General features: G+C 43.1%; 1 protein-coding gene across 4 annotated transcripts in view; it reads right to left on the reverse strand.

Moving 5' to 3' along the window:
- LOC139444133 (girdin-like) overlaps positions 1-14,931 on the reverse strand; it is a 96,271-nt gene that overhangs the window by 12,211 nt on the left and 69,129 nt on the right. For 3 of the 4 annotated variants that reach the window (XM_071225035.1, XM_071225034.1, XM_071225033.1), the window contains exons 9-21: positions 14,037-14,108; positions 9,373-9,459; positions 8,364-8,510; positions 7,757-7,892; positions 5,962-7,349; positions 5,333-5,460; positions 4,814-4,903; positions 3,701-3,820; positions 3,482-3,578; positions 2,366-3,136; positions 1,796-1,941; positions 1,028-1,117; positions 818-872 (exon numbers count right to left, since the gene is read on the reverse strand). In XM_071225035.1, coding sequence (XP_071081136.1) covers positions 818-872; positions 1,028-1,117; positions 1,796-1,941; positions 2,366-3,136; positions 3,482-3,578; positions 3,701-3,820; positions 4,814-4,903; positions 5,333-5,460; positions 5,962-7,349; positions 7,757-7,892; positions 8,364-8,510; positions 9,373-9,459; positions 14,037-14,108 — 3,327 coding nt within the window. Of the gene's footprint in view, positions 1-817; positions 873-1,027; positions 1,118-1,795; positions 1,942-2,365; positions 3,137-3,481; positions 3,579-3,700; positions 3,821-4,813; positions 4,904-5,332; positions 5,461-5,961; positions 7,350-7,756; positions 7,893-8,363; positions 8,511-9,372; positions 9,460-14,036; positions 14,109-14,240; positions 14,261-14,931 lie in introns of those variants that run through there. The other variant, XM_071225036.1, reaches the window with a different exon arrangement.

A 14,931-nucleotide genomic window follows, 5' to 3' on the forward strand; every position in this document is an offset into this window, starting at 1 on the left:
GAACAGGGGAGTTAAATTTGGTCTTTCCAGCATATTCTCACAATTCTCAGTCAATTATCTGTCCCTTTTCTACCAATTCCGATTGACACATCTCTCTCACTTTTGGACATGATCGTTCAGCCATTGCAGTTATCTCTGTTACATCTATGGGGAAAAACTCACAACCCTCTCAAAAGTATCGTCATCCAGTTTACAATGTTATAAAGTTGCGAGCACATATGCGAATTTCCAGAAATGACATCATGATAGAAGAATGTTTTATCATGAAATAAACCAGGCGTCGTTCTTCATTGTTCTTTGAGATTTATTGTATAGCTTTCTTATATTATCCTTTTAACTATTAACAGGGCCACCTCCATGGTCTAGTGGACAGAGCATCTGCCTGGACAGCGGAAATTTGGTGGTTCCATTCCTGGCAGCGTAATCCCAAGAGACGTTAAAAGATGGTACTTGTTGTTATGCTGTATGACAGGAGGCATTAAGGGGATAAAACAAAGACTGGTCGGCTTTAGAGTCTGAGTGGGGTATCCATGCTAAACATTAGTCTGGACTCCTACATTCAGGTCGCTATACATGCTAGAGTATTGAATGCAACACTAACCCCACTTCACCTTATCTTGTCTTCACAGCTTATAGACATTCCCAACAGCGACTGTCTAGAAGAAGGGATCCTGATTAAAAGGGTGAACAAAAATATTCTTACCCGAGAAATAACCCCACTTCACCTTATCTCGTCTTCACAGCTTATAGACATTCCCAACAGCGACTGTCTAGAAGAAGGGATCCTGATTAAAAGGGTGAACAAAAATATTCTTACCCGAGAAATAATTCCCTTGGCCTTCCTGGCTATCATAGCACCGAAACCCTTGTTCCTGGAACAGACAGACAGACATACATTGTGATGAAGACACGCGCAAGAGAACATCCATCGACGAGGTCTGATCCTGGTCAGCAACCCAGCTGTCATAGCATCTTGTAATGGAAGCATCATGCAACCTAAAAGTGGTTAACACAGAGGACAACTTACTTTTTGGGAGAGTCCCATCTGTTCTTGTAGTGTTCCATGATCTTCTCCTCAAGACGTTCTTTCTGACGACGCAGATCAGCCAACTTCTCTCTGAAATCGTAATTAACATTATGGGCATTTTAACAATCTTTTCCACATCACCAATTTAACCAGAACTCTTCTGTTGAAACGCATACACTTTCTAGTCAGCATGATGGCCCTGACACACCCCTGTGTCTGTCCCAATGCATATGTAGTATTGCTGATGCCAGCTGTGACCCAAGATAGCCACATACGATACCCTCCTGTGTCTACCACTGTGCACATGTGGGACTGCTTGTGCCTGCCGTCCCAGCATAGCCAGGTACAGTCCAGCCCTGTCTGCTATTATAGACATGGGACGGCTTGTACCTGCCGTCCCAGCATAGCCAGGTACAGTCCAGCCCTAATATGCTGCTTGTACAAGGCGTCCCGGCATAACCAGGTACAGTCCAGCCCTGTCTGCTATTACAGACATGGGACTGGTTGTACCTGCTGTCCCAGCATAACCAGGTACAGTCCAGCCCTGTCTGCTATTATAGACATGGGACTGCTTGTACCTGCCGTCCCAGCATAGCCAGGTACAGTCCAGGCCTGTCTGCTATTATAGACATGGGACTGCTTGTACCTGCCATCCCTTCATAGCCAGGTACAGTCCACCCCTGTCTGCTATTATAGACATGGGACTTCGGATACCTGTCGTCCCACCATAGCCAGGTACAGTCTACCCCTGTGTCAGCCACTACTTACATGTAGGACTTCTGCTCCTCCTGCTGTTGGTCCTTGCTGTTGAGGGCCTGAGTGAGGAGGTCTTGGTTCTGATTGAGGAGCTGCTGCACCTGGTACAGCAATGCCCGGTTCTCCTCATCCAGCTTCTGGTTCACCTGGTACAAGGCCTGCCAGGGAGGGCGATAACAATACAGTCTTATTAGATTCACAGTAAATACAAGTTCACATTACACTAATAATAAAATATGCATACCTGGCAACTAAAGGGCTGGTCAGGGTGTGCATGTGGTGCGTGCATTTGTGAGTCCTGTGGGTCCTTGAGATTTTGCTCCAATAGTATTTGAATCTAGGGATCTATTAATCTTTTAAAATTAGGGCTGACACAAGACCCTTTGACATTCGTGCTTAATTTTAGATTTTGGTATAGTCGAATAAAGATTTTGCAGTATTTTAGCAATATTACACCAGAGAAGAAGAAAGGCTTAACAGACTTTACCCATATGGATATTGAACCAAGGGTCTTCCACTGGACAAGCCTTCAGCTATATCCACCAAGCTACCCACTGCCCCGATACAGAAAGTGAAACTCACATCAAACCTGTTCTCCAGTTTCTGCATTTCTATATCCATGTTGGTTATGGTGTCCTTATATTCCCCGACCTCGCCTGTCATCTCTGTGTTCTTCAGATTCAGTGTGTGGTTGTCCTTCTTCAGCTGCTTGTGATCAGTCAAAACCCCGCGATAATCCTGACTCAGCTTATCATACCCACTCCTTAATCGATCATGCTCGTCCCGTAGCTTATCATAGTCCATCTGAAGATTGCCCAGAGCCCGGAGTTCTGACTTGAGCTGCTCTCTCTCCCGCTCCAGGATGTCTCGCAGCTTGTTGACATCATCCTTTCCCTGCAGCAAGGAGTCCAGCTGCTCCTGAAGGTCCTTTAGCTCATTCTTCAGAGACTTGTGGATGGACTTCAGGGACCCATGCTCAGAGATGAGCGACTCGTAGTCCGTGGTCAGCTGTTCATGAAGCTGCTGCAGGGCCTCATGGTCCGACACGAAGGACTCGTGTGATGTCTGGAGATCCTCGTGGTTTTGGATCAACAGTTCGTGTTCCGACTCCAGGGTGGACATTTGACTCTGGAGAGCATTGTTGTGTGAGAAGAGAGAGGAACACTTGGACTGGAGGGTTGTGGTTTCAACCTGGAGCTTGGCATTTTGAGACTGCAAGGTGACAAACTGCTCCTGGAGTGAGGACGTCCTGGACTGAAGGTTGAGATTCTGATCATCCAGTTTATGAAGCTGGTCATTCAGGACGGTGTTCTGGCTTTTCAGGTTACTGTTCTCTGACATGAGTGTAGCGTTCTGGAAATATAGGACAAACTTACTTAACAGTGTCTACTTGGTGCTACAATGTTGTTTGATGAAAATACTGTGAATGTAAATAAATAATGTCAAACAATAAACACACACATATTTTAATATATACATTAGAGCCTAGCATGAACATAGACTTTGTATACAGCCCTACTGCATGGGTGCAAGCAAACAGTTTTTCTACAGTAAGGGGAACATCCTATCCTCTAGAGTAAGGGGAACATACCATCCTCTTGAGCAAGGGGGACATACTATCCTGTTGAGTAAGGGAATATACTCATGTGTGTTTACCGCCCTATTGCACAAGTGTGTTTGTGACTGAAGAGTACCTACCGTCCTCTCCACCTGCACCAGATGGTCCTTGAGATCCAGGATGTCCTGTGTGGCATGATGATGATGGTGATGCTCCGACCGCACAGATTCGTTCTTCCTGTAACAACAGTAACAGGGTAAACTAGAAAAAAGTCTTAAACCTATTCCATACTGAAATATAACGACATGATCAGCATACTGAACATCACAGGTCTGTTTATACGGGTAGAAGATCCTGACCTGTCACTCTCCCGGAAGTTCTCCTCTTCCTCATATCTCTGTTTCAGCATCTCAGCCTCGCGCCGTGCCTCTCGCAGCTCTTCATTCAGCCTCTGGTTCCAGCTCTTTGACTCCTCCAACCTAACACACCAAACAAGTCAACTTCACTGCAAATACTAAGAATAAATTCTCAGAACATAAAAACTCCAGAAACACAATGGTCTTAGGGCCTGTTCCACAAAGTGATCTTTGTGCTAGGACTGTCATAAGTCTATATCAAAGTATGGGAGTTATGGGAGATATTAGCACTATGAATGCTTTGTGGAATGGGACCCTTTCTATACAGTAATCCTATTGCTATGACTATTGTCATGACAAATATTTTAAGAAAACTTTCAAAACAAAGTTGAGCAGGAACCTGTTCCTCAAAGTGATGTGACTATCATTGGTCTGTATTAGTGTGTGTGTAAGGGAGTGAGTGAGTGAGTTGTGTTTAATGCCCCTTTGAATAGTATTCCAGTTATATCACAGCGTGTCAGCTAAATGTGGGAGGAAAGCCTGAAGTGATGCAGGTCTCAGAAGTTTACCACTTTGGTAAAACCCACGAGCCAGGTATGGTGCTGACAAACCTAGCAACATATTCGGGGGAATCCACCTGAGTTAGGATAGTCATAACACCAATGTCACATTGTGGACATCATCATCCTGGTCAAAATGCTCAACACTTACTCAACAAAAATGGACCCCTACCTATAATACATTGTTGCGACTTACATTTCCTAGAGTAAGCAAGTCATGGACAATGGACATCTACTGAAGGTAGATTATGTATATTTGAGTGAGTGAGTGAGTGAGTGAGTGAGTGAGTGAGTGAGTGAGTGAGTGAGTGAGTGAGTGAGTGAGTGAGTGAGTGAGTGAGTGAGTGAGTGAGTGAGTGAGTGAGTGAGTGAGTGAGTGAGTGTGTAAGTGTGTAAGTGTGGTTTAACGCCGCTTTGAACAACATTCCAGCAGTATCAAGCATTGTACCCATGGAGGGAATTGAGCCCGGGTCTTCGGAGTGACGATCAAACGCTTTAAACCACTAGGCTACCCCACTTCCCCTTGGTAGATTTGAGGAAGGACACTTATTCTGACCTGCTCTCAAGGAGTTGAATTTTTTGCTCCTTCAAATCCAGACTCTTCTTGAAGGCGTCCTCCATCATTGACTCCAGCGCCTGGTAGCGGCTGTCAAGAATCACACATGTAGTGAAAGGTAGCTAAACATCTGGGTTACATAACCAACATACATAATGTGAAAAGAACCTGGTTGTTCTTAACTGAAAATACATAGCACTTTCAACAACTGTGGCTTAAAACAACAATCCCTTTGACTATCTAAGCTCTTATTTCTTGGTGAAAACGATCCCCATGCTTGAGGTCGACGGTGTCAGTAACATTGAAACAAGTACCTGGTTTAATCATTGAAACAAATACCATGAAACCTAATCATTTTGAAGTCCTGGGGAGCCATCAAATTTGCATTAAGTTACAGTATTTGTTGACAATGGGAATGTCAATATTAACCCATTTTGAGATAAGGATTCTGTTGGGACTACACGTATAATGATATTTGTTGATGGAATTTGGGTTCACAAAGTGGTGATAACTTCTCACCTATCATCCTGCATCTGTTCAGCCATGACCAGCTTCTCCCGGTTGATGCCGACCCGCTCCAACTCATGTTTCAAGGTCTCCAACTCATTGCACAGAGTGGTGGACTTAATCTTTTCATTCACCAGGTCCTGAAATACACAGCAGAAGTAGCATGCAGAAAACAAATCTTACAACTGTCACTTAAGTTACCCTTACTCATTACTAGCTTAAATTTGCCTTTGAATATACTTATGTACAGAAACCAGTGCTTAATATATCTACAATATTTCAGCCGTGTAAGGGCAGGTGACACTTAGTTTGGGCTTCACGCACTGTACTCATATTGGCAATATAAACATAATAAGAAAATGCTGTACTTTTTATTCATTTGTCGTTTTAACACTGCCCTCGGCAATATACCAGCTATAGGACGGCGGACTGTAAATAATAGAGTCTGGACAATCCCGTCACTTACATGAGCATCAAAACATGAAATTGGGATATGACATGTATCAATCAAGTTAGCAAGCTTGGGGGGGCCTATATTCTTATCCGGAATTCCCACAGGTGAACAAATGCTTTTTGACCTGCATCTGCCCACCATCACAGCAACCACAAGACAGACACAAGACAGACAGGGCATTACTTACCTCCCTGAGTGCTGGGATGGTCTTCTTGTCCAGGTGCACCTCCTGCATGAGTTCCTTGTTCTCCTTCTCGAGGTCCCTGACTCGGGCACAGGTCTCCTTCAGCTTCTCCACCGACTTCTTCAGAGACTTGTTTTGCTGCTCCATAGCTGTGTTCCGAGCTGTCAGCTCTTCATAGGACGAGTCACGTAACTCTAGCGACTGCTTTAATTTTTTGTTTTCCTTCTCCAGAGTTGCCCTCTCTTTTTGCAGTTCACTCAATTCTGTTTCGGTCTCCAAAGCTTCTTTCTCTTTCTCTTCTAACCTTTTGATTGACACTTTCATTGATTCTAATGTTTTAGCTAACTTTTCATTTTCATTTTCTAGATCGGAGTTATCATTTTCTAACTGTTCCATCCTCCTAGTTGTGATATCTAGAGACTTCTGAAGTCTTTGATTTTCGTTGTCTATGTCTAACAGTTCAAATTCCATCTGTTCTTGTTTCGCTTTATGTTGCTTCTGAGATTCCAGGGATTTCTTCAGCTGTTGTATTTCTCTATTTAACACATCCTTATCATTTTCTAACTGGAAATTTTTCTCTGAGGAATCACGTAAAGAGTCTAACATTCTCTGCAGTTTCTGATTTTCCACTGTCAAGTTGATATTCTGTTCCTCTAACTGTTCCTTCTTCCTGAGAGAATTCTGCAACGTGTCCACAGTTTTTGTCAACTTCCTGTTCTCCACATCTAAATCAGAAATCTCTTGTTCCACAGTACTAAGTTTATCACAGGTTAGCTCTAGTGTTGTAATCTGTTTATGCATTTCAGAATTTTCCTTTTCCAGTTTTGCATTTTCATTCTCCAGTTCTGGCACTGTGTCAACATTTTCCTTCAACTTTTGATAAGACCTGTGTAACTGTTTTGTTTCAAACTCAAGTTTTGAAAGCATAGCATTCTTAGTCGACACAGTTTCATGAAGTCTTCGATTCTCCCTTTCCAAATCTTTAATACGAGCATCATTCGACTTCTCATTGCGTTCCCGGAGAACATCAATGGTTTGTGTGAGATGCTCGTTCTCGGCCTCCAGTTCGCGCACTTGCCGATCACTGTTCTCCTTCACCATCTCCAGGGTGACAATTAACTTCTCCTTCTCCCGACTCAGCTCGTCCTTCTGCTCCTCCATGTCCAGACATTCCTGGGACGCCAGGGAGTTGCTTTCCTGGAGCTTCTCCAGCTTCTTGGAGAGTCTCTGGATCTCCTTCTCGTTCTCCAGGTTGATGGCTGTGTTCTGGATCAGCGCGTTCTCAGATGCCTCCTGAAGCTTCTCATGCAACTGTTGGTTCTCCAGCTGCAGCCGTAGGATCCGAGCATTTGACGTCTCGCTCAGCTGGTCAGACAGGGAGCCACTTACAACTGAAATAGAACAACAGTGTTATTAACTGACACAAGTCTTATAGTCCCAAGTCTTATAGTCCCAACTAAACTTCATAATAAACAAGATAATCATGAGATTGGATCAAATTACTTAAATTTAGAAGTTTTCCTGCATCCATCTTCATCATGTCATGTGACCAAAATGAGTTATATGATATGATATATAAAATGCTCCAATATGATTGGTGACAATATTACAATTACATGTAAGGATATATTGAGTCCATGTGTGAGTAAAGCCTCACAGGGGATTGATGTACAATGGTTTGTCAGCATCAGGCCTGGGCTCTCACTATGATATACCTGACATATGACTGCCCTTACAAACACTCCACCACACAGGTCTATACAGTCTACAGACCAGGCCATACTACAGCAGCCCTCACCTCCCGGCTTGTGTCTGGCATCCTGCAGCTCCTGCTCGAGGTTGGCGCTCTCATTCATCGAGTTCTTCTTGTCCATTTCCAGTCGTAAGATGTCTTCAGTCAATTGTTGGATCTTCTCCCGGTCACCATCTCTCTCCTACAGAAGCAATGTCTGTGCTATAGTCTTTGGTACGTCTGACTCACTATGGTATGTGTTTAACTCAGCCCAAGACAATCCACATCACCTCTGTGTTACCTTCAACCCAATACACGAACACGAACCCTATACAGTTGGGTTGATGCCAACCCTCTGTGTGATTACATCAAACCTTATCCCATCTGTAGAAAACCCAGTCCTAAACAACCAGCATCTCCCCAAACCCTTTAAGCCTGTGGTCAGCCAAACATATAGTCTGTGATAACCTCAGCCGAAACATCCCACATAATCTAAAACCCTTCACTGTCTATGATATTCCCAACAATACAGACTACCTAAACATCATACCAAATTGGCACTGAACCTAAGTCAATACATACATCACATCACTAAACCCTTGTTATTGTCAAGTCATAATTTCCTGTTTTCCAAACAGATTCAGTTCTTCATTAGTTGGCAGCCGGTACTTACAGCAGTCATTTCCTGGGTGAGCTCGCGGAACTTAAGCAGCTCATTCTCGAGCTCGCGTACGGTCTCGACCCGCTTGTGGCTGCTGGCTAGCTGGTCCTCCAGTACTGTCTTCGTCTCCTCCAGGATGTTGTTCTCCTCCCTCAGCTCCTGCAGGGAGACACACGGAGTGAGTGAGTGAGTGAGTGAGTGAGTGAGTGAGTGAGTGAGTGAGAGTGAGTTGGGTTTAATGCTGCTTTGAGCAGTATTCAGTATTTCTGCATGTCATCTTAATGTGGGAGGAAAGCCTTAAAGTAAAGCAGATCTTAGCCCTATACCACTTTATTGAACAGTTTCCCTTAGCATCATGTCATGGCTAAGGGAAACTGTGCAAAACTTAGATGTCTGTATTAAGGAAACATCGAACAATATACTGCCACAATACGTTTTTCTGTATGTTCAAACATGAACTGAATAGTATAGGACTTAAACAGGATTTAAAATATGCATTCTGACATTCAAGCAAATGCTGTTGTAAAGACTTTTTTTTGTGTGGAAATTGTCAAATTCAATGTTTAAAAAAGGGTAAAAACAATCTGAGATAACATTATGCTCATTTTACCAGCATGCTAGCCGCACATGCAAAATCCTAAGGGCTAGTAGAATTTCAGGCTTTTAAGGGGTGTCCCTACATATTCATCAAGTACCTGAACATGCTGCTGTATGTGTTTCATACGCAGATTGGAGTGTACAAGTGTAGTTGTAATACATCCTGAAATACACAGTTAACTACACAAAATAATAAACATTGCAATAAACTATTTATCCACTACGGATCGAAATAAGGAGATATGCATGTAGATAGGATAAGTCTAAGAATTTGTTATTATTCAATATTCAATACAGTTCTTAATATTAATTGTGTGTTTTTGAATGACTGGGGCAATGTTGTGCTCTGCTGCTGCTGCTGCTGCTGCTGCTGCTGCTGCTGCTGCGGCAGTATGTACATGCGGCCTGAGGGCCTGTAGCTCACCTCCATGCGAGCCCTGTAGAACTCCAGCTCATTCAGCCGCTCCTTGTACTTGCTGATCTCCTTCTCGTATGTGTCCACCTTGCTCGCCTGTGGAGGGGAACAACACACATCAGAACCAAAACACAATATCAGTGAGTGAGTTCATATTTAACGTCTCGTGGGCAATATTTCAGCCATATCGTGACGAGAAGTTATACATTAAGAATACATGTATTTAGATTAAAACGCAATATCAAGGCATTTTGCTGGCTTGTAATGCTTTGAAGTGAGTGAGTATCGTTATATGCTGCTTAAAGCAGTATCCTCGCAATATCACAGCGGGGGACAAAAGAAACGGGCTTCACACTTTGTACCCATGTTAGGGAATCGAGTCTTCAATGTGATGAGCGAACGCTTTAACCACTAGGCTACCCCACTGCCCAGAGTGGTCTTAACCAGAAAAAACAATGGCTGATATTATGAACATCCTCTGCTGGTTATGATGACACACAATCAACCACGTCACTGAGCCTGACCACCCGGTACACTTATGTTAGCTTTTACGACAAACAGTTTCATTGGCATGAGGTCCACCCTGGAATCTCAACAGACTCACAGGGATCTGGAGCAGGTAACAAGCATCTTCTAACGCGTCGATTACCAACATCAGTGTGACTGTACAATACAACAGCCAATCAATGGTTGAGCGAGTCTGTTGGCATTCGTATTACTCTACTGCTATTTCATGCTTGGATAACTGGGTGAATCACTGAGGTCAAACTGGGACGATGTTCAAGCTGGCACTGGCACTACTGCTATCACAGTGTTCAAAAATAATGGGAGACCTAGTGTCCTTGAGGTTTGCTGCTACAGCATTTGAATCTAAGGACTCATTAAATCTTTATGGTCTAACAATGAAAAGGGACCGGTCATTTATTACAAGGGTGGGTGGGTCAGAGGTTTTTGATGCACCACATACTGAAAATATTGACCCTCCCCTAATACTTGTCATATTTTGGGATGACCCTCGCCATGTCCTTGTACATTTCAATCAGGACTTCCCTGAAAGGACAAAATGCAAAAGCACTTCATATTTCATTACAAAATGGCCTTTTTTTCACCCTGCACAAGAGAGCCCCCCTAAATATCTTACAATCGATTACGGTCCCCAAGGGACCATTGACCCAATGCCTAATGTTGACCAGTGTAGAGCCAGCCCATGCAAACTAACATTACAAGTTTAAGAAGTTCAAGAAGTTGACTTCAGTAAGTTTCTACTGTTCTTATCATGGAACCATGATGTTACAACCACTACCACTGATAGTGATACAGAGCATGAGTTGATCATGCAACAACACATTACAGCAGGCCAGAGAAAGAGTATGTATCTTTCCATGACTAATGCCTCACTACATACTAGCAAAGCCCTGCTCTGTTTCACATCTGTAATGTCTCCATTACAGCCAACGTGGTGTCTTGAGAATCTCCACTTACCACAGCTTGTAATCAGAGACATGCTACCAACATCCCCGACCTGTAATCACTGAGACATGCTACCCAAAACCCCAGCCTGTAATCAATGAGACATGCTTCCCACAACCCCCGCCTGTAACCACTGAGACATGCTATCCACAACCCCAGCCTGTAATCACTGAGACATGCTACCCACAACCCCCGCCTCTAACCACTGAGACATGCTACCCACAACCCCAGCCTGTAACCACTGATACATGCTACCCACAACCCCAGCCTGTAACCACGGAAACATGCTACCAACATCCCCAGCCTGTAATCACTGAGACATGCTACCCAAAACCCCAGCCTGTAATCAATGAGACATGCTACCCACAACCCCCGGCTGTAACCACTGAGACATGCTACCCACAATCCCAGCCTGTAATCACTGAGACATGCTATCCACAACCCCAGCCTGTAATCACTGAGACATGCTACCCACAATCCCAGGCTGTAACCAGAGACATGCTACCCACAACCCCAGCCTGTAACCACGGAGACCTGCTACCCACAACCCCAGCCTGTAATCACTGAGACATGCTACCCACAACCCCCGCCTGTAACCACTGACACATGCTATCCACAACCCCAGCCTGTAATCACTGAGACATGCTACCTACAACCCCCGCCTGTAACCACTGACACATGCTATCCACAACCCCAGCCTGTAATCACTGAGACATGCTACCCACAACCCCAGCCTGTAACCACTGAGACATGCTACCCACAACCCCAGCCTGTAATCACTGACACATGCTACCCACAACCCCAGCCTGTAACCACTGAGACATGCTACCCACAACCCCAGCCTGTAATCACTGACACATGCTACCCACAACCCCCGCCTGTAACCACTGAGACATGCTACCCACAACCCCAGCCTGTAACCACTGAGACATGCTACCCACAACCCCAGCCTGTAATCATGCTGCACAGTCTTACCCTACTCACAACTCCAATGCAGTGAACTATACTATTGATTAGATGATATATCAAGGTGGATACAAGGAAATATATCTTTATTATCTCAATATTATCTGAAATAATCAGCCAGGACTGTATGATATCAGTTCAGTGATCAAACTATGATTGATTTGAAGAAGGATATAGAAACAGTTGTCATGATTCTCAAAAACTTTTCCTTCTTCCTTGCTGACAGATCAGGCCAAATGTTAACTATTAATTCCTGTCTCACCTAACACTCTATACTCATCACCTGCTGTTGTTAATTGGAGTTCAATAGTAACTACCTCCAAGTGACATATTTTAAGTCAATTTTGAGAAATTGAAAATTGAAAAGTAAATTCCTCCTCAAATTTGATGAATAACTGATAATAATCTAATATTCATATCACGAGTCAGCCAATATTGCTTGCCATCTCAGTATGTCCAGCTAACCAGCGACTCTACAGTGACATGAACATGTTTTGTTTGTTTGTTTGTTGATAAACGCCGCACTCAGCACTATTCCAGCTAGATGACGGCAGTCTGTAAATATTCAGGTCTGGACCAGACAATCCAATGCTTGATATTATGAACCTCGATCCACGCAAATGGGATATGCTGACATGCATCAACCAAGTCAGTGAGCCTGCCAACCCCATCCTGATTGTCACCTGGATCAGACAAACCAGAGGCTGATTGCATGAACAATGATCAAAGTCACACATTGTAGTCAAAGTCACACATTGTAGCCAAACGGGAATAATAACATTATATTATTTCATTTATAAAAGTTGTATTTTAAGGCTGCACTTCACAATATGGTCTGCAAACAATAGCCTCTGGACCAGAAAATCCAGTGACTGACATCATGAGCATCGTTCTACGCAACTGGGATATAATGACATACATCAACCAAGTCAGCGAGTCTGACCAACCGATCTTGTTAATCGCCTCTTACGACAAGCATGCAGATGTTGCTAAGGACCAATTCATTATGGGGAATTTATATCAGTAATATTGTATCACAGTAAAAAACAGGCGAGCAATCTACTGTATGGACAAACAAGGCGTGGGCGGCAGCTTATATTCAGCAACGTCCTTGCCATTCAAACTCTGCATTCATGTGGTGGGATGGGTTCGTTCAGGGCAACAAAACGTCTTCCTACTCATATATTCAGAAGTAATATCATAACGGATTATCATAGTACTAACCCCTTCTTAAAAGACAGAATAAAAGGAAACTTTTTTTTAAAATCAGCCTTTGGAATACGCCATCATGACAATACTCCTGAAGTGAGGTGGTGTTTTTAAAAATGAAATCCCAATATTAATCACCTATCAACACTGTCAGTCCATACAGCATGTCATGGCTGAGAACATATTCACTCCAGTTGTCAACAAGCAATCTCGAAACTGTAGATGATAACTTATTGCCATGTTGCAGAACAGTGAGTGATAATACAATGTGCTGTCCTCATAAAAGTGGACACAATTGCACCTTGTTGCTGACAGACACTAGATGTCTCTTTTCAAGCTTGATAACCCCCTACAGATACAGCCCCACTTGCTGGAAAGTAGGCCAGTCATTATCACCCTGATGTACAACTGCTGTAACAGTAAACTGATAACCCTATCCATAACACCCTGACGTCAGGGATAACTGATAAAGTTTTGACAATTTCCAAAATCTCAAAATTACGACTGCTGTGTATTTGATTTGATGGGACTGACATAGTGAATACATAGTGAATAAAATTATAAATAAGGCTAATATTAAAACATATTACAACTATTAATTTATACAAACTTACAATTTGATTTTTTCAAAACTTTTCATGAAATGTGTGAAATCAGCACTACCAATAAAAAACAATAATCTGAACACACCTGTACACACCTGCATTTTGATGTAAAGTATTTTAAACAGGAAGCTATACTATGACATTCCTTACCAAAGCCATGTGTCCACTTATCAACCTGTGTCCAGGTGTATGTGTCAGATTGTAGCAGCCTCGTCCTCTGCCAACACTGTATAACTCTGACCGTGTTTACAAGTCGCCCTACAGAAACCCGCCACCAAGTGGACACCCACTTACGGTCAAGACATCAAACATATTATTTCTGATAATGACAGTCCATCATCAGCTGTCAGTCATCAGTCAGCTGATTGACAGGTGTGACAATACGATCTGAAACTTAAACATGTCCATTAACTTCACACTGACCTTCTCCTTGATGATATCCAGCTCGTCTCTCAGAGCCCGAGTTGCCCGCGCGTCTTGGGTCAGATCAAGGTTCTGAAATAACCATAACAAAATAACACTTTCACACAAAACACATCCTGTCACGCTGAAATCGTCGTCAATAGACTTCCCACCCTAAATCTCCACAAACCACTCTGCTATTATCCATCAGGAAAACAAACTTACGGTTCTCCTTAACCAGCTTAAAGTCGACACGCTTGCAGTCCGTGCATGGACATACTACGATGAGGTCACTCGGGCGGAACACAGCCTCACTCAAAACACACTTATTTGTCAGAGATGAGGCGGATCCTATCATCGCACAATGTACACACCACAGGCCAGCTAAAGGAATCTCAAAAAGTGGGTTTTACTTGTAACACTAGCAGTCAGTCAAGTAAGACCAAAATAGCCACGGAAAGGAATGCTACCCATCCTGGAGTTTTGTCAGTGTTGTATGACATGTATGTATAAGTTCATCACATCGTCCATATGAAGCCCAGATAATGATCTGGGATCAAAGCACATCAGCCCTATATTTATCCTAAGGCTTGTTTGAATCTCATCACCTTCAATATAGTTTTTAACCTGTTGGATCTGTAAACTCAAATCTGATTATCTCGTTTAATAGGAACACACGTAATCCCAAATATCAGGTGACTGTCTCAACAAACCTGCCAGGATGTAATCCTATGCCAAGGAGTAATTCTATAGTGTATGTAACTAGATGAGAGTGGCCGACATTTTTTAGAGGTTGGTCAATGATTCACTTTTTTGTTGTGAAAGTAAAGTCTGAACAATCTTGGTTCATCAGATCAAGTTCGGCCACAATTTTCCTCGTCTCAATTTCATTAGTTTCATGACAACTACCTTGTAT

This window comes from Haliotis cracherodii, unplaced genomic scaffold (genome assembly GCF_022045235.1).
Source record: "Haliotis cracherodii isolate W230 unplaced genomic scaffold, xgHalCrac1.p SCAF_5, whole genome shotgun sequence".
Taxonomy (NCBI): Eukaryota; Metazoa; Mollusca; class Gastropoda; order Lepetellida; family Haliotidae; genus Haliotis; species Haliotis cracherodii.